This window comes from Daucus carota, chromosome 5 (assembly GCF_001625215.2).
Source record: "Daucus carota subsp. sativus chromosome 5, DH1 v3.0, whole genome shotgun sequence".
NCBI classification, from domain to species: domain Eukaryota; kingdom Viridiplantae; phylum Streptophyta; class Magnoliopsida; order Apiales; family Apiaceae; genus Daucus; species Daucus carota.
The window spans coordinates 43,202,908-43,226,157 of NC_030385.2; the positions used below are offsets into that span (position 1 = coordinate 43,202,908).

A 23,250-nucleotide genomic window follows, 5' to 3' on the forward strand; every position below is an offset into this window, starting at 1 on the left:
GATCCAGGATTTGACTTTAATATCTATAGAAAGATGAAAAGTTTGATTGGGAGTACATCGTTTATAGTAGTAATCTGTGCCCCCAAAGTATACCTTACATCACATCTCTGACCACGTCAACTGATACTTGATTTCTTCATGTTTCTACGTTCTGACCGTCGCCAAATAATATTGATACAAACTGAACTACGCAAGCTTTGAAATTAAGCTCAACTGTATATATTTCTGCAAGTTAAGGAGCTTCCTCTAAGCACTTCTCTTCACCTTCCTGGTTCGCAACTTCCTTTTGTATCTTTTCAAGGAAACTCAGCATCGTCTCCAAGCCCTTATCATCTGTAAAGAAAAAAAAAACATTGTTATGAATATCTACTCTCTGCTATACAAACAAAAAAGAATTGTTGAAGACTAGATTCTCTTCGGACAGAAACTACTTGAAAACTACCTAGTCTTGGTATTGTATGCCCTCTAGGGTGATGAATCACAACAGGATCTACGAATGATTCTAGAAGATCAGTCCCATGTGGTTTTAGGAAGTCCGTCTCACCTGTATAAGAAAAGAAAAAAAAATTCAAAGATTGTTCAATTTCGATGATTTCTTACAGAATTGACTAAACTAGGGATCCAGTATATTATCATATGTCGTGTGATTGTTGAACTTGGGATTCTTCCTTGCCATGAATTAATCTTTATACTTATCCAAGTTAACAGACACTGGAGCTGGACTTGAAAATTCTGTATTCTGTGTGTGTGTGTTTTTCCGCATTGTATAACAGCTAGCATATAAAAGGTAAACTACCATAATTTTTGAAAATGTCATATCCATTCTGTATATCATGCTTGATCATTCTTAATGTTGAATATAGTGAGAAAATCAAGCACTTTTTTCTCGCATCGTTTTACATGTCTTAACCTGCCATTTTTTGTCTTTATAAGGTGGTACCCTGTGACTGTGTCTTGGTTTTGCTGTTCACCCCCCAAACTATAGATTTCCGATATTCAATCGAGTGCAAGTCAAAAGTTCAAAGTGTATCAATTATGTAAAATTTACCGTCTACAGGATAAAATGTGGACCTCTTCAGATTTTCTTTTTCTTTTGCTAATTCTCTTACCATTTTTCATGTGTGTGCGACTGTTTACATTATCATAACCATTGCACCTGATTTCTGTTGAGCCATTAAAATGGAGGCTCTTTTCTCTCAATTTCCAACCCCAAGGCTTCATCTGCCTAAACACATCATCTCCAATATAAGCCCGCTTCGCGGGCAAACTGGTATGTGAATCAAGGTAATCTCCACAAGATGACCCCCTATTTATGTTGAAATCGATCATCAAACCTAAAAGCCAGAAGTGACAACATCGATATCACCATCGAAGACGGTTCTCCAAGCTCACAGCCCACAGCCCCTCTGCTTCACTGAAAAGATGGTTCTCCGAGTTAAGCTCACAGCCCCTCTACTTCACTCGGCAGTTTATTCTTTTAGCCATTATGTTCTTTCAGTAATTATCACCATTAGACTGGCTTCGATTGTTTGGTAGAAAACAACTAGAGAGGAAAGAGACTCTTTGTCCGCAGGAATCTCATCAACATGCACTGCAGGTTCCGGCTCCTCAACTTCTCTGCACCTCTTTACAAAAAATGGCTCACCGCCTCCACGCCATAATAAACTTGTCAAGCAACAAAAGTCACATGCGGTAAAAACGCTTCCCAAAATAATCTAATCCACATCTAAAGATCTGGAACTACTTTGGAGGGGGACTAATGTTGGGTCTCAAGCCCCGGATCACCTTTGGACCTCCAGCCCAAAACTACAAAAGCCCAAGGAAAGTCCAAAACAAGTATATGCAGAAGAGATCACGCGCAAGACACGCACGGGAGGGCTATATATACAAAGCTCAGATCTGAAAATAAGAGGTTGGAAATTGAGAGAAAAGAGCCTCCATTTTAATGGCTCAAAATTTGGCGCTAGAAGGAGGGGCTCTCGCTTTTCCAACCACAAAACTCATATCTCCGATCTGCAAAGCTACTATCGAAAACGAGGATGAGCTCTACAAATCGCCGCCAGATCCGGCGACGAGAGAGGTGCTCCCTGTTCCCGAGAAGCCATGTCCTGCATTCGAGATCTATACAACCATAAAAAATATATATACATCCATCTATACACACACTTCTGTTGGAATAATGAATCTCGATCTACCTACATTCGAGATCTCCAATGAAGAAGCTATGTTCCTGTATGCTCTACGTTACTTGGCGATTTGTTGTGTATGCTCTACGTTGCTTGGCGATTTGTTTTCGGATATTTTTGTCATTGTTGTTGAGCTAGGCGCCACTACGGTTGCTGATCTATGCGCCACCACGGTGGGTGATATACGAGCTGCCAAGCTAAGAGATCCGACGCCACCAAGTTTGATAGAGACTACATGAGGAAAATTAGATCTGAAAGAGGAACTGATATGGAGTGAAGGCTGCTTGGAGTGAATATTCTCAGATCTGATCGAAAAAGGAGGCGTGGAGCCATTGAACCGAGATAGTATTGAAATTTTCAGAAAAGTATCTAACACAGCCCTCAAGTGGTTCAACGATTGGCCTCCATGCTCTATCGCCTCCCGTAGTTCATCGGCTCATCAGCTCATCGCCTCTTCGCTTCATCAGCTCTTGGAGCATACAAAAATTTGAATCCCAGCGAAATTCAGGGGAAACAAACATATATCCCTATGAGATTCCAAAAAAATTTGAATCTAGAATTCGCCCCTTCACTCCATCAGCTCTTGGAGCATACAAAAATTTGAATCCCAACGGCATCCAAAGAAACAAACATACATCCATATGGGAATCCAAAAAACTTGAATCTAGAATTCGCCCCTTCACTCTATCAGCTCTTGGAGCATACAAAAATTTGAATCCCAACGGGAACGGGATCAAAAGAAACAAACATACATCCCTATGGGAATCCAAAAAACATGAATCTATAATTCGCCTCTTTGCTCCATCAGCTCTTGGAGCATCCGTAAAAGTAAAAGGCATAGTCTCAAAATGACTCCATATTTTGCCTCTTCGCTCCATCAGCTCTCAGAGCATGCTTGAAAATAAAAGGCATAGCCTCAAAATAACTCCATATTTCACCTCTTCGCTCCATCAGCTCTCGGAGCATCCTTGAAAGTAAAAGACATATCCTCAAAATGGCTTCATAATTCGGCTCTTTGCTCCAACAGCTCTTGCAGCGTCCAATTTTTGAAGCGTTCTCAATTACTCATTGAGCGTCCGAGCATTCTCAATTGCTCTTTGAGCTACCAAGTTTTGAAGCGTCCCTTTGTGAAGCGCCCCGATTGTGAGGCGCTTTTAAATCTCTCTTAGATGATGATATTACAGTGGATAAACAACTCACCAAGTCACACTTTGGAGGCCTCAAGGTCCCTACCGATATTCCTTTATGAGAAGATGTTGGAAGCCCAAAAAATAACTAAAACTTGAAGATTTTTATACATTTGTCTCGAGAAGAGGACGCTAAAGTGCTTCAACGACATGCATCTTCACTTCGGCGGCTTTGCTTCATTATTTCTCCGGCCTCTAAAGTATTTTAAGCTCTAGTTGTCATTGACCTTCAAGGTCAAATCGCCTCTTCGCTTCAGCGGCTCTGCCTCCTTACTTCATCGGCTCCTCCGACGTTCGAAGCTCTAGTAATCCATGACTTCCAAAGCTAGCAAGCTCCTTGCCTCATAGTAGGATGCCTATTAGTTGCTTTTTGAGAGTTCGAGTAGAGAGATGATATTTTCAAATCTGATCAGAAAGGGAGGCACTGAAATATTGAACCGATGAACAAAGTGGCTCTGTTGTCTGCCTCCTCACTACACCGCTTCACTAGCTCAGTGAGCGTCCTTTAAATGGAAGGCAAAACCCTACAACGGATCCCAAGTATCACGCCCCCTCACTACATCGCTCCACTAGCTCAGTGAGCGTCCCTTAAATGGCAGGCAAAGCCCTACAACGGATCTCAGGCATCATGTCTTCTCACTACATCGCTTCACTAGCTCGACGAGCGTCCTTTAAATGACAGGCAAAGCCTTACAACGGGTCTCAGGTATCACGCCCCAAGGCTTCATCTGCCTAAACACATCATCTCCAATATAAGCCCGCTTCGCGGGCAAACTGGTATGTGAATCAAGGTAATCTCCACAAGATGACCCCCTATTTATGTTGAAATCGATCATCAAACCTAAAAGCCAGAAGTGACAACATCGATATCACCATCGAAGACGGTTCTCCAAGCTCACAGCCCACAGCCCCTCTGCTTCACTGAAAAGATGGTTCTCCGAGTTAAGCTCACAGCCCCTCTACTTCACTCGGCAGTTTATTCTTTTAGCCATTATGTTCTTTCAGTAATTATCACCATTAGACTGGCTTCGATTGTTTGGTAGAAAACAACTAGAGAGAAAAGAGACTCTTTGTCCGCAGGAATCTCATCAACATGCACTGCAGGTTCCAGCTCCTCAACTTCTCTGCACCTCTTTACAAAAAATGGCTCACCGCCTCCACGCCATAATAAACTTGTCAAGCAACAAAAGTCACATGCGGTAAAAACGCTTCCCAAAATAATCTAATCCACATCTAAAGATCTGGAACTACTTTGGAGGGGGACTAATGTTGGGTCTCAAGCCCCGGATCACCTTTGGACCTCCAGCCCAAAACTGAAAGAGTAAAAGGTGTGGGCTTCTTAACAATGTTAGTTACAATATCTAGCACATTCACTTTTTGTTTTTTAATGGATCATGCGAAATCCTATTTGAAAGCCTTCTCATCAAGAAAAAAATATGTGTCCCTGTTTCTGTTGCATGAAAGTAGTGTGGTTGTCTGTTAGCTAAGCTAAGCTATAACATTGGTCTACGGAGTAGGGACGCTAAATCCAACTGAAGCCAAAGATTTACCTAAAAAGTGCAGCGATGGGCAACTAACCGCCTCTGAGAATGCCTTCTCAGCCAAAGCTTCATTCTTGAACTTAGCACCGCTAATTATAATAAGAAATTTTATCTTTGGCACTTTTGTAAGAGCCAAACCCTACACACAATTTCAAACCCACAACAAATCTCCATCATAAATTATGTTAAAAAACTTATAAATCATGAAAAACCCCAGTATCAACAAAATATCTACTGCATACCTTGGCTTGTAACCCGGGCATTGCAGCTGACAATATGGATCCCTATATAAATCAAAAATCGAACACGTAGTTGTCAATCACAGACATTTCATAAGAAAGAGACCATCTTTAATAAACAAAAATAGAGCCCATTCATAATCATATTTTAATCCACATAGAAATTGTACCTGTGAAAAACCAAGCAGCCCATCAATAGGTCCATGCTTGATCATACATTCTTGAATATACTCAAGACACTCATCAAAATTAGTATACTCCGTAAACTCCTGTAATTTCAACAACAACAATTAGGCTCCCTTCAATTCTCAAATCGAATGATCTCAAATCAACATAAAAGTACTACAATAACCATTAATATACCCCTAAAATTATATATGTCAGATATGCAACATATATAAACACGAACTGACCCGAAAACTGATTTTGACTAGAACTCCGCAGACACGAGACATGCCACAGACACATGTAATAAAAAAGTACAGGATAATGAGTTTGACCTTGTTGAACTGGAACCACTCATAATAAGGAGGGTCAAAAATCCCTTCAACCTCAGATTTGCCAGCACAGGGAAAAGGGGCATCTGGGAAGACTAAATCAAGCTTATCAAGAACAAATTCAGGCCATTTTTTGAGCTGAGTTTTGAGTATGTGCCCACTTGTTCTGAACCCATGAAGGCACAAGAATCTTGGCTTTCTTGGCTCTATGATCTCAGCTTCGCTGCCCATTTTGTTCTTGATTCTTGTGGTGTCAACTGAATGGAGATATCTTGAGATTGTTGTGTGGAGTGGATGTATTATGTATATATCGTAGATTATGTGTCGTGAAATGCTTCCAGTTGGAAGTGATTTGTTTAAGCACGGCGTCTTTGACTTGGCGGTTTCGCATATAAAACGTGTAAAAAGCGTTGATAGTATCGAATATGTATATTTAATTCATAGATGTTGCTTTTATTCAGTATCTTTGACAATTTATTGTATTGATTCCTACTTCTAAATCTGTTCTAAAAGTCGGTGATTAATCATCGATTAATTCTTGTTCCGTACTCGTCGAACTGATTAAATTTCCGATTAATCACTGATCAATCCGACTAATCCCCGATCAATTCAATTAATCTCCGATTAATCTTTGTTCCGTGACTTCACCGATTAAGTCTGATTCTCACTTTTTACAACACTGCTTCTTTTTAAATACCAGTGTGAACGGAATTAATCGAAGCTGAAAAAATTAAATAGAATGTGTAAATTCGGTTTGACTCTACTTCTTTTTTTGAAATTATATTTCGGTTTGATTCTTAATTGAAATTTTGAATTGTTTAGAATTTCAGTTTATTGGGAAAAGGAATTTTAGTTTAAAGTTCTAATTTTGAATTAAGATTTTAGTTCAAATCAAATAAACCGAATCATATATAATATTTGTTCTTATTATATGTAGGGTTCTATGAAATCTGTATTTAAACAAGAGTATTGGAGTATCAAGTATAACTTTTTTTTTTTTTTTGAAAATGAGGATAAATCTCAACGAGAATCGGCAATTCACCGTGATAATTCTTTCATTCAAGAAAGCTTATTATCTAACCGACGGACATGCAAGATGACCGGGGAAATTTAGACAATAAAACTTTAATGTCCGAAAAGAAAACCGGCCTTCTTCCAAGAATCCTGAAAATAAAACAAGAGAAACAAAAAGAATATAAGTCGATATATTTAACAGATTATATCAAAATATTCCCACAATCATCATAACTCATGATTGAGACAATTAAGCTCTTAATTAAGGCATAATAATAAAATATTAATATCCTTAATTAAGACACAACTAACGCCCTCAAATAAGGCTCAATTAACGCCCTCAATAAATAGGCACAATTTACGCCCTCAATAATCGAGGCACAATTTACGCCCTCAATAAAGAGGCATAATTAACTAGGCACAATTACCGCCCTCAATTAAGGCACAATTAGCGCACTTTCCTTTCTGAAACCGGATCCCGTCCTGAAACCGCCGTCACCGCCACCATCGGCCACCACCGCTATGCTATCGATCAAGTTACCTCGTCGTATGCGAAGCGAACAACGAAGCGTATCACATGTAACACGAAAAATCGCCAAAAACCAAACAAAACACATGGATTAAACAAACAAACAAATACACACAAACAAACAAGATTAAAATCAACACCTTTCGCAATTCTGCTCAAAATCATGAGAAAAAGAAAGAATATGGCATTATAAACACGTTTAATCAATAATCACTATACATAATCGTTATAGAGTTATTCAATACAGGATACACATACAAGCAATCAACTAAAGTGAATTAAAATTCAAAAATCGAGAAACATCGAAAGCGCTAACATACCGAAAACAGTGTTAATCGGATTCATGGCAACTTGATTCTTGGCAGCATCACCGATGAGCCTCTCAGTATCAGTAAAAGCCACATACGACGGCGTCGTTCTGTTCCCCTGATCATTCGCTATGATCTCCACTCTATCATGCTGCCACACGCCCACGCATGAGTATCTAACGCTCTTGTTTTGATTTCATTTTATATATTTGTAAGAGTTGATTCTTAATGCTTTTGTCTTTGAAATGATCGAAACTTGTAGTGGGAGTTGTACTTGTACAACAATGTTTCGTTGATAAGTATAACTTTTTGGATTAATCACAAATGATACATTTCATTATCCAAATTTACTAAGCTGCCCACCATTTCCTGGTGAGAGTTTTATTTTGCTTCTTATTTGTAAGCAGAATCTTAATTTGATGATGAAATTTTGTATAAAATCGCGGTTTTGATCAGTAGCTCAAATGATAATTTTATAGGATGATGAAAAGGGTATTAGTAATTCATTCAAGCAGATACTTGTATTTGTACATGCGTCATCTTCAAAAAATCGTTTACATGTCTCTTGATAAAAACAGACGATTGCAATATAGTGTTTGTTGGACCCAGTCACTCGATGCCGTATGATTCTATTATTAGATTACTATTAGATTAGTACCATTGTTTAAAAAAAAAAAACTTTAACCATCGTAAGATCATTGTTCTGCTGATGAATTATATTATAAAATATAATATCCCGTGATTTATAAAAAAAAAATTAACTTTTGATTTTTGGAACCGTCCCAAGGTTTTGCCTATTTCATCATTATCAAGCAAATTTACTAAATTGAGGGGATATCCTTTGAGATTTAATAAATTTTATTAGTTTACGAATTTTAATGAATTGTTTATGGTTTTAATTCTATACGGATTCCAGATAAAATGTCGTAGAATTGGCATATAATCTTTAGGAATTAAAGATAATGCTTCAGAATTTTATAGTTCAAATTCTTATAATACACTACTCAATTCCACAAAATTCATTATTTACGAAATCCAAATATATCAACCAAAATTTGAATATCATCAGATTTTAATGAATATAAATAATCTCAATTAAATACTATTTATTTTTAAGTATACTTTAAAATCCTGATCAAATACCACAAAATTTATAATATAATTCAAAATTTTGATTGAATATCCCATGATTCTGATACATTTTCTAAAATAAGGTGAATACCCTCAAATTTCAGAATATTTTTTTAAAAATTTCAATCAACACACACTTTTAAATTTATGATATTATTTAAAAAGTGAAATATAAAAGTTTTTTTTCCCAAAGAGAAGATTACATAAAGACACTATTAAGGTAACCAAACAAAAGAAAGCGTGGGCAAAAAGAAACTTCAGATACCAAACGACGCCGTTAGAGCACACACCTCCGGGTCTCCGTGGCCAGTAAACATTCCCAATGTTTAATCTCTAAAACCCTAAACCCCAAATTCTCAAAACTAACAATCACAGCATCATTTTCAAATGAGAAGATTTAAAACCCTAGAATCATCCGCTAAATTTATAGCTCATAACAGAACGGTAATTTGCACACATACAATCACTAATTTCTGTTTCTATCTACTGTTTTTTCAACCAATTTAATTGTTTTTTAATTTATTTTTGCTGGTTTTGTTTTGCAGTTTCATCGACATTCACTCGCTGATGAAATCCTTCAACAACGAGGTAATAATTCTCTTGTTTAGCATCGATTTTGCTGTTGTTAGTAGGTGTATGTGATGTATGCATTTTCGTTGTTTGTCGAAATGTAGCCTGTCTAATTTTGCGTATAATAGTGACGAAATTCAAATTAATGATATGAAATGAAGTATAATTAGATATGTACAATGTGAAAGTAGACGAGGTTTGTTGCATTTTTTTATGTATCCCAATCGGGCCAATCGGGAATTTAAGACATGGGGATTTAAAACATTACTGTAAAATGTAAATAATGTGCTTTTGCTCTGAAGTTTGTGACTCTGTAGCTTATTTGTGTATCTGGAAGCACGGGATTCACTATGTGCTTATATTGGGGTTTCAGCATGATTCGCCATAGTTTAGGTGTTATATTATGACAGGGGCGGGCTTAAACTCCTATGCCCACCATCTTCATCCGCCCCTGTTTATGCTAATGGTTAAAAAATTAAATAATGCTGCGCTTGATCCTTGCTGATCTGCCATACTGGCTTTTAAAGTGAACTTAATTTAAATTCAAACTCAATATATTGATGTGATTTTATGGATCCATAAAAAACTGAAGATTATAGTAATTTTAAAAATTTGAAATTCATTATTATTTTAACCAAGTTTAAATAAATATATAAATTATTGTTGGTTTCCAAATGAAGTGGATTGACAATAAAAGTCCTTATGCCCAGAGTATTAAGGTTTGTTATATTATTTTAATGTGTATATCTACAATCATGTTTTTCTTTTTTAATAGCTTGCTTGCACTTTTTTTTTTGTTACAGTTCCTTTTTCCTTAGCTTCCGGGTTCCTGAGCTGATTTTTAGTTAGTAAGCTTCAACTCATAGATGTCTAGTATATCTTATAAAGTGTGTTGTTTGCATTGAGTTTGTATCTCCTCTTTGTTTTATATATGATTGTAGGTGTCTGAATATTGTTCCAACATGACAAGTTTATATGCAATAAAAGCAGAATTAATATGTGATTATAGTTTAAGACATAGAGTATCTTCACAATCTAAATTGTTATTATCACAGGCTAGTTTGAAATTAAATACATTCTTTTCTCTGTTACTATAAGCAGTAAATTATTATTTCTCGTGGTCTCTGATTTTCTTAATGTAATTTCTGGTCAGTTTTATATGGTTGTGGGTTTGCAAGAACACCCTTGGAGTTCGCATCTACAAGGCAGTTATTATCAAAGAGATTCATTCATGGCACAGGTTTTTGTTGTTTAAGAAAGATACAATCTAATGTTCCTCGTCATATTGGTTACTCAATGTTTAGATGAGCTCCACTTATTTTCTTTTTAGTGTCTGCTAGTTTTATTGCTTACTTATATTTCCAGGATCTTGCTACTCAAGTCGACGAGATTACTATGAAGTCCTAGGTGTGCCAAAAGATGCTAGCCGGGATGAGATCAAGAAGGCATTTCATGTGGTGCGTACATCTTTCTTTTGAGGGGACTGGCCATATCTTCTGTCTTCATCCAAGTTTTTGAATTTAGCTGTAATTAAAAAAGGAAAATGCAGCGAGGGTAGAAAATAATATATGCCCTCCGTCCCCCTGAGTTGTATACGCAGGGGGAGCGGCACACACTTTACTGCTTCTCTAAAGTATAGTTCTATAACTTATTTTTTTAATTTTTTTTAAATAGAAATTTAACTATTAAATTTTTATTCAGAAAAAGAAAATCTTAAAAATAAGTTATAACACCACATTTTATAGGAGCATTAAAGGGCGTGCCAAATAGTGAACGTATATAATTAAATGGGACGGAGGGAGTAACAAAAAACTCGCAAAATAAATAGAATATCAGAAACTCCAAGTTTTACATGTTGTACGTGTATTTATTTATTGGGCTTGTAATTTTCTATGCTGTATTCTAGAGTTGCAGAAGACTAGTGGTTTATATTCGTCATTGATAGGACTGAGAACTTTAGTAAAGCAACCTTTCGCCTGAACAAGCTTACTTACTAATTAACAAAGCAGCAACAAGCACCCTCCCTTCTTGTTTTAGTTTGATTGCAGGCTTACAGCTGTTGTGATTGACTAATAGAATAGAAAGTCAAGGCTCTTCTCCTGTTTCTTTGTAATGCATATGTATTGAGAGTCTGACTAATTTATATAATTCAACATTGTGCAGCTTGCTAAGAAATATCACCCAGACTTTAACAAGGACAATCCTTCAGCTAAGAGAAAATTTCAAGAGCTAAGAGAGGCTTACGAGGTTTGTGGTTTGGTTGATGATGTTCTTATTTGACTGTCTCCCAACTTTAGTTTAAATTAGAAGTCTCTCACTTCCTTCCTCTCTCTGATGACCCCATTTTGATTATTAAGGAATTGAATACTTTTAGTTGTCAAAGTTTATCCCATCTGACTTACTGTTTCGAGCTGTTTTGGGTGTTCAATTCCAGATTTTACAAGATTCTGGAAAACGAGCAGAATATGACATGGTAAACAACTTCTGTTCGAACTTTTTCAAGCCGAGTCTTAATCTGATACTCACTTCTTGATTGCTACAACTAATGCATCTGATCAATAGTTTTAATTAGTGTCTGGGTGTTTAATGAAGTACAGAACAAGGCTGGTTCTGCAAGGTCAGATGATGCTGAATATGGTTCATGGGGTAGACAATATTCTAGGCGTGCTTCTGGAAGTGATTTCTCTAGTTCATTCCAAAATATATTCTCAGAGGTATTATTATTTTAAAACCCTAATTCATATATAAATATTCATGGCCATAATGATGTGGTGGCTTTTAATTCATCTTCTTATTTTCGGTATATATTTACAGATATTTGAAGAGAAGGAAAATATTGCAACTGATATTCAGGTTGACTTGTTATGCTACTAGTAATTGTCCTGCCAGATGTTTTCAGATATTGTGAGCTAAGATGCTTAGAGTTTGTTTCTATTGGTGTAGGTTGAGCTTGCCATCTCTTTTTCCGAGGCTGCTACCGGTTGCACAAAAAAATTGTCTTTTGATGCGGATGTACCTTGTGATTCTTGTGGTGAGTTTTCTGTAACAGTCAGTTCTCATTCATATTGAATTACTTATACTTTCGATCTGGTGTGTGCAATTCTTGTAATTGCAAGTTGCTAAAGATTTGATTTGAACGATCGATGTAAGTTTCTTGAAGTTCAAGGCAGTAACAGAGTTCTATGATAGCATTTTTGTCAAAGTTCATGACTAATCCCTGTTCTGATATGAACTACATATACTTTCTGGTGATACTCATAGAAAATGAATCAAAAGTGTACACTTTATATGTTCCATATAGCAGTAGTATCCCCATGCTTGTTTCACCAGCTTATAATCCAGAACTTGCATGTGCTGGAACTTAGGCTATAATGTTGCCATAAATGTTTGATTATCTAACATGATATGTGCCAAAAAGTTTTGCTTACTAATTGGAACTTAATTGTGCCGGAAATTACTGGGAGCATCATATATACAAGTTCATGTCCTTTTATTTATTCAATAGAAATAGCTAAAAGTGCATGGTTATTATTTCATTAGTTAGTTGATAGAATGAACAAATAGATTTTTGGTTTTACCTAAAACATGAGGTTGAGCCCTTTACATTAACATATAGAGTGTTGAATTGTTGTCTGATTGTGAACTATTGTTGCGACCTTCTTAGTATATAGCCCATTTCAGATCTTGTTTATAAACGCTACATATACCATCACAGTCCACACCAATAACTGTGGTTCATGAAGCGATAGACTTAAGTGATTTTGAAAATAAAAATAAATTTAAAACTGGCCAGAGAGTTAAATTACCAAAAATTGCTAGCTCCTGTTTCAAATTTCCAAATAGCAATGTTAATGCAATAAACAGATATAATCATCTAAAATTGAGTGAGAATTGCAAACTTGTTTAAAATATAATAACTATTCCAGGTTATGTAATTACATATAATCATGAGGAGCAAGCCTGGCATTGTCAAGTTGCCATAATGTTTTTCCCTTGTTTCTATAAAGACTAGGCCTCAAGGAGAGTCGTCGTTTTGCTGCTTTGAGAGGATGTCTAGACAGTTTGCTTTAGTATATAATTATAATTACATATCTCCATAAAAGTTACCCAAATGTGTGCTTATTTCATTTTTGTCAACATGTGTGGTAAGTAATTAGAAATCCTCATCTTTCCATTTTATATCCAATTATGTAAAATAGGATGGCACTATTTACATGTGGCTAATATGGTGATCTTTTTTAGAGATATGAGTATATGACATATGATTCCTCATTATTTTAATTTATTTTTTTACTAGAAAACTAAAATTTTTTACTCGCCTATGGTCTGATGTAGATGGGCGTGGTCATTCAGTAAATGCTAAGACAGGAATCTGTCCAACGTGTGAAGGCCTTGGGAGTGTATGTCTTTACATTTTCTACTCCTGATGATTAGTTTCATAAATATATGTATGGCGTCCTCTTAACAAATTTCATGCATAACATGTCGAATTATCTATTAGGTGTCAATTCCTCCGTTCACATCAACATGCATGACATGTAGAGGAAGTGGTCGAATAATAAAGGTATGACTTCCCGATTTTAACGTGTTTGTGCATTTGATACTCTGATGCCGACAGCATCACTAATTTTTGGCTATTGCAGAATTACTGTAGGACATGTCAGGGATCAGGGGTGGTTGAAGGGATCAAGGAGGTTGAAGTTGCCATACCAGCAGGTTTGCTTAGAATTCTGATCATCTATACTTACAAGAATTAAAGTATTTGTATAACTTCTGTTGAACTTTTTTCTCTTTTCTGAAATCTGAAAGTTCCTTGTTTGTAACTTTTTATTATATAATTATATAATTTGGCGAGAGCTCGTCTATTATTGGATCCATCTTCATGGTTTACTTTCAATTTTTCAATTACTGTATCAATACCCATTGTCTCGTGGTTTATAGGTGTAGATTCTGGGGACACTATTCGTGTTCCTGGAGCGGGCAATGGTGGAGGGAAGATCCAACCTGGAAGCCTGTTTATAAAATTGAAGGTACAATTTTTTGGCTATTTGTTTATTAGAAGTCAAGGGGTGACAAATTCTTGCCTTAAGCTATATGATTAATTGGCTTTGGCACGGGATTAATTGATGTTATGTCACTGAGACACCCTAAACGAGCAACAACTTACCTTCATATCTGAATATACACTCAGAATGCAACTGAATGTGACATTACAAAGTAACTCATGTGAATTATGGTGGCAGAAAACTCCTTTTAAATTTAAATAATGATTCAGTGCATCTTATAGTCAGCTTGTTTATTCGTAAATACCTTAGAATGACACTTTTATGTTCTGTAGGTAATTTTGTTCCACGTGGTATTAATATTTTATTGGGCGAGTTACATATCTATAGTGTAGCTTTACTTTGCTATATGTTTAATGGTCTTAATGCACCACAAAGCCATTCTCCTGAGAAGGGGCTCCAAGTCTATGTTTGATATAGGCATCTCTGCATAATACAGTGGATGAATTGAAAGTACCTTGCGTTGTTAGTGGTTTAATTAAATCCATTGTTCATTTTTGACATATTTTATTTAAGCTAAGTTATTTTTTTCTTTTAAGTGCTAGTCTTTTGTGTTCTGAGATTACTTTGTCTGGTGTGCAGGTTGCAAAAGACCCAACATTTGATAGGGATGGAGCAGATATATACGTGGATTCCAATATTAGCTTCACACAAGTGAGAAAAAATTATTAAGTTTTATCTTCTTTGTTTGTATTTAACAGATTGTAATAATCTGTTTTGAATGACACCAATCATTCGATCTATCATGTATCTAATGCCTCCTGAAAATTTAAGGAATATGTTTCCTTTTTTATCTTCTTTTCTCTTATGTTTCTCTTTGTTGACAGGCCATTCTCGGGGGTAAGGTTGAGGTACCAACTTTGTCAGGGAAGACGCAAGTGAAAGTAAGATGTCATGTTATGCCTCCTATTTCTGATGGATGATTTGCCTATGCTTCTCATTGAATTCATTGTACTTCGATGTAGTTAAATATTAATTTATGTGCAAAAGATTGTCTTATCACTACTTTATTTGGGTATCTTTATCTTAATATGTATATATTCTATCAAAGGATTAATTGTACATTGTGATTCTCTTAGATACCAAAAGGGGTTCAGCATGGATATCTTACTGTGTTGAGGGGCAGAGGTATGAGAGAGCTGCACCAATTAAATATTTCTCATTTCTGTCCCTTGCCTTTTATCCTCTTTTGCTCCCTCTTGGCAACATCATGATCCTGGACACGCTTTTGCAGGCTTGCCGAGGAAAGGTCTGTTTGTTGACCACGGGGACCAATATGTTCGCTTTCGTATCAACTTCCCCACGTAAGAATTTAATATTGCATTATCTTCTTCCTAAGATTTGCATCTCTGATATGTTCTGGGTACAGTTCTAAACAAACTCCCCCCCCCCCCCCCCCCCCCCCCCAAAAAAAAAAAAAAAACAGAGAGAGAGAGAGAGAGAGAGAAACAAAAAGCCAAAACCTTACCTTCTACTTGTCCCCTTCCCTTTGTTCACGGAAATTCCCAAAGTCAAGTGATGTTAGACACCTCTGTGCGCTGTGCCACATATGGAGGTTAGAACGTAACATCCCACATCAGTTAGATAAAAAGGTATTTGGGAATTAAACAACTAATGTGTACCAAAGTTGCTAGTGTGTACCAAAGTTGCTAGCTCTTTTGGACTGACCAGTGGTGGGTTGTTGAATCTGGTATGCATCTAGTTCTGGTCTGGGTCGTTGCACAGAAGCTGAGCTAAATGTTCTGTGAGCTATTTATAATTTTAAATTTATAATATTTTCTAGTAATTCACTTTTCTAAGATTGTCACCAGCACATAAATTGAAGAGAGCGAGTGCATGGTTTATTATATCATGTTTGAGTCTTGTTCATTTGTTAAACTTCTTAATTTTTATGTTTTATTTACATCTCTTGCCCTTTTTTGGACTGTGCAATAGATTTTTCTTTAATTCTGCTAAACATCCTATTCTTCTGCTTGTTTTCCAAGTTTAAGTATATGTATCAAGTCATTTGCATCTACTGTATATGCTAATCAGTATCTATTATCTAATTATGGGAAGTTAATATGGAACTTTATATTTTTATAGAACTAATCAGTCGTGAGAAGCCAAAGTTTTAATGTCTTATTCTTCTTATATTAACTGCAGTGAGCTAAATGAACGCCAACGTGCTATACTAGAGGAATTCGTGAAAGAGGAGATTGAGCATGGCAACATGTCTACTGAAGCAAATTGGTGAGCTTGAGAATGTTTTCATAGTTTCAGTCTATGACGTATACTCTTATTCTTTAGAAGCGTTAGATTTTTTTAACTAGAATATTGAAGTTCTAGAATATTCCTACTCCCTCTCAAAATAATAATATTGTTTTGACTTGTGTTAGTCAAATTGACCAAACTTTTGACCAAAAACTACACACATTGTATAACCATTTTAAAAAAATATATATTATATTACTAAAAAGCATATCTCGAATCCACATAAAAATGTATTTTTCAGTTTACATATTTTAGATATTATAGATACTACAGATATAATAACAAACCACTGTCTATGTTCCCTACCAATTTCCAGTATACCATATATATACCAATGTGAACATTAAGTTCTCTTTTTTATTTTTATAATCCATTGTCTAAACTAATTTACTGGCTAAAAAGGGTCAGGTCTCATCTCATTTTAAAACAGTCATTTTACCTTTAACCATACGTTTGGTCATAGCTGGCCAAAAAATTGTCTTCCCAGAATCCCAGCTCTTGCCACATGAATAATGTATTGATTCATTTCTTAGCTGGAAGTGGATAAACCTTTAGTTGTCATTCTGAATGTGGTAAACATTCTCAATATGGTTAACAGGCTTGATCAGCAGCTATCTACTGGTTGAACTTACAGGTGGAGGCATATTCTCGATCATATTGCAGATCCCAAATTCCTGTTCGAGCTGTCAATGTTCATGGGGATCATAATACTGTTCAGCAAAGTTCTTGGATGATAGCTCTCTTTGGTGGTTAGATTGATTTTGATCATCTTTGATAGCGGATAGCGATGGTTGCTTTGTCCCTAACATGAGGTATGCTGACATGGTCGTACAATTTTTTTCCTGAGAGGCCAGGGTTCGCCGCAAAGAAAGCCATGGCCATTCTTGCGTCTCCTTAGCTCCAGAACTTCTACATGGGAATTGATTTTACTTGTGGATAAAATATAGAATTTCGGCATTAAATATAGTATCTTATGTTGTAAAACAGAAATGAGTAATAAAGATGCAAGCTTTTAATCTCATCATTGTGCAAGCCTCCCTTTCCAAATACAATGGAGTATTCTTTAATTGTTCCGGTAGATGTTTTACGGTTATCGGGTTATGTAATCCTTCAGATCTAGTATCTCTGTCCTCTAATTTTTTTACTGCTTTGTACATATATTAAGACTTCTTTTTTTGGTCATAACGTATATTATTGAGACTTTTATAAGATATAATTCTGTAAATTATTTTTAAAATTTATTTTTCATTTTCATATATATATATAAATATTAAATTTTTATTCATAATATTTTTTTTATAAAACTACCCTATCCCACTTATTTCTAAACAATTTTTTTGCATTGATTATCATGCATTTTATAAATAAATATTTCTTCTATCCCACTTATTTGTATACAGTTTTTTTGCATCGATTATCATGCATTTTATAAAATATGCTAATATAGTTTAATATTTTTAAAACTTTTATAAAATGACGGGACTCGTCGACTATTTTTGATGACATCCTAAAAAAAGTGTAAAAAAATGGTTGGAACAGGAAATTATGGGACCGTTTGGGTGAGTTTAAAATAAGTGTTTATTGCTTAAAGTAAAAAAGTGAAGTAGAAGTTAGAAGCAAGTTAAAACTTATAAGTGATAAAAGTGTTTGGGAAATAAGTAGAAGCCGTGAGAAAAAAGCTAGTATTCGTAGCTTTTTTTGATACTTCTTGACTTCTTACACAAACGGTACAAATAAGTGCTTCTAACTTTTAATTGAGAAGCCTATGAGCCCGCGCCAAACACCCACAATGATTCAAAATGTGTGCAAAACCTAGGACCTCCTGCCTCGTACGTTCCAGACAACATATTAGGCGTATCAAGTTTTGAATTGAATCACGTTTTCAAGGTCCCAGCAGCTTGTCATATTATCTACATTAGACGGCCTATCGAATTGACGCAACATGACGATGTACCACAGCACCGTACTATTTTTTTTATGCATAGATACAAAAATACAAAAATTAATCTAATTTAAACGACACTCTCATCTTCTCATCGATCTAACTACCCTTTTCCTGATAAGTGATAATCGTAGCCCTCCGTCAACATCACCATTTCATTATACATGCAAAGTCAAAAAACAAGTGCGTAATATTGTTATTATATATCTTGCTGACAATATTGCCAAATCTCAGAGTCTCTGAAATTAAATAACTGCAAAATTACAAAGATCGATAATAGAATAATACTGATATTGTTATAGTCGAATGAGGTTCTTTTCTTCAAGTTGACAATCTTTAATGTTATTCCGACAAACACTTTTAAATTATAACTATTGAATTTAAAAATTCTTTAATAAAGTATGTTTTATGATAGAAGTAGGGGAATATTTGCCTTTTTTTAAGAATAATGCTACAAGTATCGGTGCAAAATTTGTAATAATTTGATGTGATATCGATCGTATATCAGTTTGTACTGATTAATGGAGATGTCGGGTCCATCATTATTAATTAAATTATATATACGAGTCTCTTGTCATTATTCAAAGTTACGATCAATAAAAGTGTCATTTTGTATACTCAATCATTTTCCTTAGATCCCACCTTATTCCAAAAAATTTATGTGGCCTCTGTTCATATTACACTTATATTAACACAAACAAATTTACATCTGCACCTCTCATTCTTGCTTGTACCAGAAAAGAGGAGTGAAAATAAACATGGAGGAAGGGAAAGCTGAAAATCTGACAGAGAGCTTGCTAGGAGAAGAAGCAAGAAGTGTAGGGGAAGTTGGCATAAAATGGACAAGTGTTGAGCTGTGGAAAGAAGAGTCCAAGAAGCTATGGCACATAGCTGGTCCTTCTATTTTTACCAGGGTCACATCCTACAGCATGAATATTGTTACTCAAGCTTTTGCTGGTCACCTTGGTGACCTTGAGCTTGCTTCCATTTCCATTGGCAACACTGTTGTTCTTGGTTTCAATTTTGGACTCATTGTAAGTTGTCTTATTTGCTTTTGCTGCTATAACATATCTGTTTTGTCGGGAAATGATATATGGAGACTACTATTTTATTGAAGACTCGGAGACCATACATGTTGTGCAAGCAAAATATGTTTTGAATAACCATAATATTTAGTTGTTGTGCAAAAAGCTTGAATGCTATGATTTTCTAATCTCAGACTCTGAAAATTATAAGCATATATAATTGTGTGTGCCAATATAGAAAAGGCATAAGCTTCTGAATAGTATACTTCATATATCATCTGCACATTACCATATCAGGGAAGTAGGTTGTGCTTTATAGAAATTCATGATCAATGAATCGCATAGTATAAACGTTGTTTTCTGACAATATTTGAAGGTGTATTAATAAGAAATTGTTGGTTTTGTGCAATTCAAGTTAGGAATGGCAAGTGCATTAGAGACTCTCTGTGGTCAAGCTTTTGGAGCAAAAAAGCACCACATGTTGGGAATATACCTACAAAGATCATGGATTGTTCTCTTCTTCTGTTGTGTCTTGTTGTTGCCGATATATATATTTACTACCCCGCTGCTTAAGCTCCTAGGCCAACCAGATGATATCGCGGAGCAAACTGGAATAGTGGCTTTGTGGTTTATTCCCATGCATTTTAGCTTTGGATTTCTCTTGCCTATGCAGAGGTTCTTGCAGAGCCAGATTAAGGTCGGGGTGATGGCATGGGTTTCACTTGCTGTTTTCCTGATCCACGCTGTCATGAGTTGGATTTTTGTGTACCAATTTAAGTTAGGGGTGATTGGAATAGCTCTTGCATTGGGTATAGCAAATTGGCTTATTTTTTTCGGGTTACTCTGGTATGTTATTCGAGGTGGCTGTCCTCAGACATGGACTGGTTTGTCACTGGAAGCTTTTTCTGGTATCTGGGACTTCTTTAAACTTTCTGCGGCTTCTGGTGTCATGCTCTGGTAGGTCTATCATATAATTGGTGATAAGTGCAATTATCAGGGTACTAAACAATTTCTAATCTGGATCAAAATTTAAAGATCAGATATAACTCGCATTTAGTGACATTAATGCAGCTTGGAGAACTGGTACTTCAGAATACTGATATTGATGACTGGTTATCTTAAGGATGCCACTGTGGCTGTGGATGCATTGTCTATCTGGTACGTAACTTTCCATCAAACTACGACACAATTGACAAAATTAAAACACAGATTGTTACATTTCATATAAACTGTTGTAAATGATTTTTTGTTTGGCTCGACTTTTACAGCATGAATGTCAATGGCTGGGAAATGATGATTCCGTTTGCTTTTTTTGCTGCAACAGGGTAAAACATTTTGAATATCTTAGCACGTTATTGCAATCTTCAGCATGTTTTATAGTTGAGTTTAATTTTCTAGAGGACAAGAATCCACATGAGTACAACTTTGTAGAGGCAGCTAATATGTCAATACAGAACTTTCCTCCAAATAGTTATATATATTCTGCCCAATTCTTCATTTGATTAATTGTAATCTCACAAATTTTAACTATTTTCAATATTAAAATTAAGAATCACCTGGCATATATTGATTAGAGTAGTTAAGCGGTAAACCATGAATATTCAGATTCTGTCGAATAAGAAACTTGTGTTGAAAAAAAATCTTATTTGGATTGCAGAGTAAGGGTTGCAAATGAGTTGGGTGCAGGAAATGGAAAAGCAGCCAAATTTGCCACAGTTGTTTCCGTCTGCCAATCAAGCATGATCGGCAGCCTATTTTCCATAATTTTGCTGGTATTACATGACAAATTCGCATTGATATTCACCACTAGCTCTCAAGTCCTAGAAGCAGTTGATAAGTTGTCATACCTTCTTGCTATTACCATTCTTCTGAACAGTATTCAACCTGTATTATCTGGTACATATACAGGATACCCTTTATTTATAAGCACATTATGTCATTTTCCTTTTTCTGAAACTAAATTAAAAGTTAAGTCATGATTTCCATCTAATTTTGATAGGGGTGGCAGTAGGAGCAGGGTGACAATCAAAGGTTGCATATGTTAATTTGGGTTGCTACTACCTTGTTGGCATTCCTCTTGGAATTGTTTTCGGCTGGACTTTTAATTATGGCGTTGAGGTATGCTGTATATTCCTATGCTCATTTGTCATATAATTTACGTAGCCGACCTTGCCCCATTACCAGACATCATCAGTTACAGTACCTAAAATCTGTGGACTTGGCTTCCTGAAGAGAATTGCAGTAACATACTACTAATCAACAGATGAACTCTTGTAGATTCCCCTCAAAAGACTATAAATAGGAAAATATTTAAAGATCATCGGCACTGTTTTATATTTTCAACCCCTTCATTACTAGAGTCGCGCCTTAAAATAAATGCATTGACTGGGTTATTTTACACATATCTAGTTTAATCTACAATAGCTGAGACTGTACGATGAAAATGGTGTTCATCTCAGCAATGAAATATTTAGTAAACTGTTATCTTTTCTTGCAACTAGACAATTACAGATGTAGGCAGTGTGAATATTAACAGCATCTATATAAGTAAAGCTAATTCCTTAAAAATTCGGCAAAACATGACTGACTATAGTCAGTTAACTTGCCAGGCAGTTTTGCCTTTCCCTGGAAAGATGTGAACCAATTGCTTGTAATGCAGTCACATCTGTGCTTGTTTTTTTGTTTTTGGTAATTTGTTAATTACTTCTGATCGAGAACGATATCTAGTTGCCTGCAATGAGCTTATCTGCAAATTTGCAATACAGGGAATGTGGGGAGGGATGATAATTGGTGGAACAGCCATGCAGACTGTTGTATTAGTTATAATGACACTGCAATGCAACTGGGAAAAGGAGGTAAACATTTGAACAACATCAGTTTTTTTTTTTTTTTTTTTTGAGAATTTGAACAACATCAGTTAATCGCGGTATTTATAGTTAATCGGACCCTGATTATTTCAGGCTATGTTCTTAACATATGTCGAATCACTTGCAGGCTGAAAAAGCTGTAATGCATGTCCAGAAGTGGTCATCAGCTCATACTAATCCAACTGATGAGCAGTCCTAGATTGAATTTTTTTTAATTTTTTTACAAATAATGTTGATTTCAATCAAGTGGCTTGTTAATGCATAGCATCCCAATGAGGACACTTCCTCCTCTTCTCTGCGAAGTGGACTTGGTTAAGGGATTTTGCATTTGGAACATTATGAATTGAGTAGTCAAGGTGGCACAGGGACACCACCTTGTACGTACTCTTGATTTCAATCATGCCATTAAATGAAAGTTGTCCAGAAAATTCAACCTGACTCTTTATATCTCTCTTCTTTTGTTATGGAAGATGGAGAGAGTTTGAATATTGTCAAAACGCCTTTACGAAATATCAAGAGTTCATTTGGTATAAAAAACAAGATGAGTGTGGGTGTATGCTTGATTATAAAAATAAATATAAAAATCGTCAAAGAAACAAAAAACAAGAAGTAATCTAATTAGAAAAAGGGTGGTCTAATAAAAAAAATTGTTAGATCATTATATTTGTTATTTTTATTGAAATGAAAATATTAATTCTAATAGGGTATAAATTAAAATATAAAATATTAGTAAGCTAATTTATAAAATAAATCATATAATCAAAAATAAAAATACCGTTGGGTCTAAGAGTCTAAGAATAATAATTTAGAATATTCTTGCAAATGACGAAGCTGACCGGGTAACAAAATAATTAATTCAAACATACAACACATATATAATGTGACAAAAAAATAATAT

The 23,250-nt window shown here is 35.5% G+C and overlaps 3 protein-coding genes across 6 annotated transcripts; 2 read left to right on the plus strand and 1 right to left on the minus strand.

Annotated features, from left to right (window-relative positions):
* On the minus strand, positions 1–6,072 carry LOC108223593 (uncharacterized). 3 transcript variants are annotated; one of them, XM_017397914.2, is made up of 6 exons: positions 5,654–6,072; positions 5,324–5,422; positions 5,157–5,198; positions 4,924–5,053; positions 443–544; positions 1–333 (listed from the first exon to the last, which is right to left on the minus strand). In XM_017397914.2, exons 1-6 carry the CDS (start codon positions 5,879–5,881, stop codon positions 233–235), a joined length of 702 nt encoding a protein of 233 aa, XP_017253403.1. In that variant the 5' UTR covers positions 5,882–6,072; the 3' UTR covers positions 1–232. The 3 variants fall into 3 exon arrangements, 2 of the variants coding, with proteins under 2 accessions (XP_017253403.1, XP_017253405.1); XR_010292199.1 differs by lacking the exon at positions 4,924–5,053 and having other exon boundaries at positions 5,654–6,009; XM_017397916.2 differs by lacking the exons at positions 1–333; positions 443–544 and adding an exon at positions 4,630–4,823 and having other exon boundaries at positions 5,654–6,009.
* A 2,805-nt stretch (positions 6,073–8,877) lies between these two features.
* Positions 8,878–17,539, plus strand: LOC108220385 (chaperone protein dnaJ 1, mitochondrial). 2 transcript variants are annotated; one of them, XM_017394137.2, is made up of 19 exons: positions 8,878–9,076; positions 9,178–9,220; positions 10,356–10,442; positions 10,568–10,659; positions 11,366–11,449; positions 11,637–11,675; positions 11,800–11,916; positions 12,017–12,055; positions 12,146–12,233; positions 13,538–13,602; positions 13,704–13,766; positions 13,846–13,918; positions 14,144–14,232; positions 14,848–14,919; positions 15,093–15,149; positions 15,345–15,393; positions 15,500–15,569; positions 16,411–16,497; positions 17,117–17,539. In XM_017394137.2, exons 1-19 carry the CDS (start codon positions 9,020–9,022, stop codon positions 17,142–17,144), a joined length of 1,299 nt encoding a protein of 432 aa, XP_017249626.1. In that variant the 5' UTR covers positions 8,878–9,019; the 3' UTR covers positions 17,145–17,539. The 2 variants fall into 2 exon arrangements, with proteins under 2 accessions (XP_017249626.1, XP_017249624.1); XM_017394135.2 differs by having other exon boundaries at positions 8,879–9,076; positions 17,153–17,388.
* A 1,544-nt stretch (positions 17,540–19,083) lies between these two features.
* Positions 19,084–22,790, plus strand: LOC108222146 (protein DETOXIFICATION 27). The gene is made up of 8 exons (XM_017396055.2): positions 19,084–19,494; positions 19,901–20,442; positions 20,557–20,643; positions 20,754–20,810; positions 21,143–21,381; positions 21,485–21,603; positions 22,251–22,340; positions 22,480–22,790. Exons 1-6 carry the CDS (start codon positions 19,219–19,221, stop codon positions 21,505–21,507), a joined length of 1,224 nt encoding a protein of 407 aa, XP_017251544.1. The 5' UTR covers positions 19,084–19,218; the 3' UTR covers positions 21,508–21,603; positions 22,251–22,340; positions 22,480–22,790.
* The last annotated feature ends 460 nt before the right edge of the window (positions 22,791–23,250 follow it).

What these genes read in the sequence shown, in the direction of transcription:
- LOC108220385 (XM_017394135.2), top strand. Translation starts at nt 9,020, where the DNA reads ATGAGAAGATTTAAAACCCTAGAATCATCCGCTAAATTTATAGCTCAT. An exon ending in AGCTAAGAGAGGCTTACGAG is followed by an intron (nt 11,450 to 11,636) that starts GTTTGTGGTTTG and finishes GTTCAATTCCAG; the next exon opens with ATTTTACAAGATTCTGGAAA. An exon ending in TGAAGTTGCCATACCAGCAG is followed by an intron (nt 13,919 to 14,143) that starts GTTTGCTTAGAA and finishes CGTGGTTTATAG; the next exon opens with GTGTAGATTCTGGGGACACT.
- LOC108222146 (XM_017396055.2), top strand. Translation starts at nt 19,219, where the DNA reads ATGGAGGAAGGGAAAGCTGAAAATCTGACAGAGAGCTTGCTAGGAGAA. An exon ending in GCTTCTGGTGTCATGCTCTG is followed by an intron (nt 20,443 to 20,556) that starts GTAGGTCTATCA and finishes ACATTAATGCAG; the next exon opens with CTTGGAGAACTGGTACTTCA. An exon ending in TATTCAACCTGTATTATCTG is followed by an intron (nt 21,382 to 21,484) that starts GTACATATACAG and finishes TAATTTTGATAG; the next exon opens with GGGTGGCAGTAGGAGCAGGG.
- LOC108223593 (XM_017397914.2), bottom strand. Translation starts at nt 5,881, where the DNA reads ATGGGCAGCGAAGCTGAGATCATAGAGCCAAGAAAGCCAAGATTCTTG. An exon ending in TGCCCGGGTTACAAGCCAAG is followed by an intron (nt 5,054 to 5,156) that starts GTATGCAGTAGA and finishes AATTGTGTGTAG; the next exon opens with GGTTTGGCTCTTACAAAAGT. An exon ending in GCATACAATACCAAGACTAG is followed by an intron (nt 334 to 442) that starts GTAGTTTTCAAG and finishes TTTTCTTTACAG; the next exon opens with ATGATAAGGGCTTGGAGACG.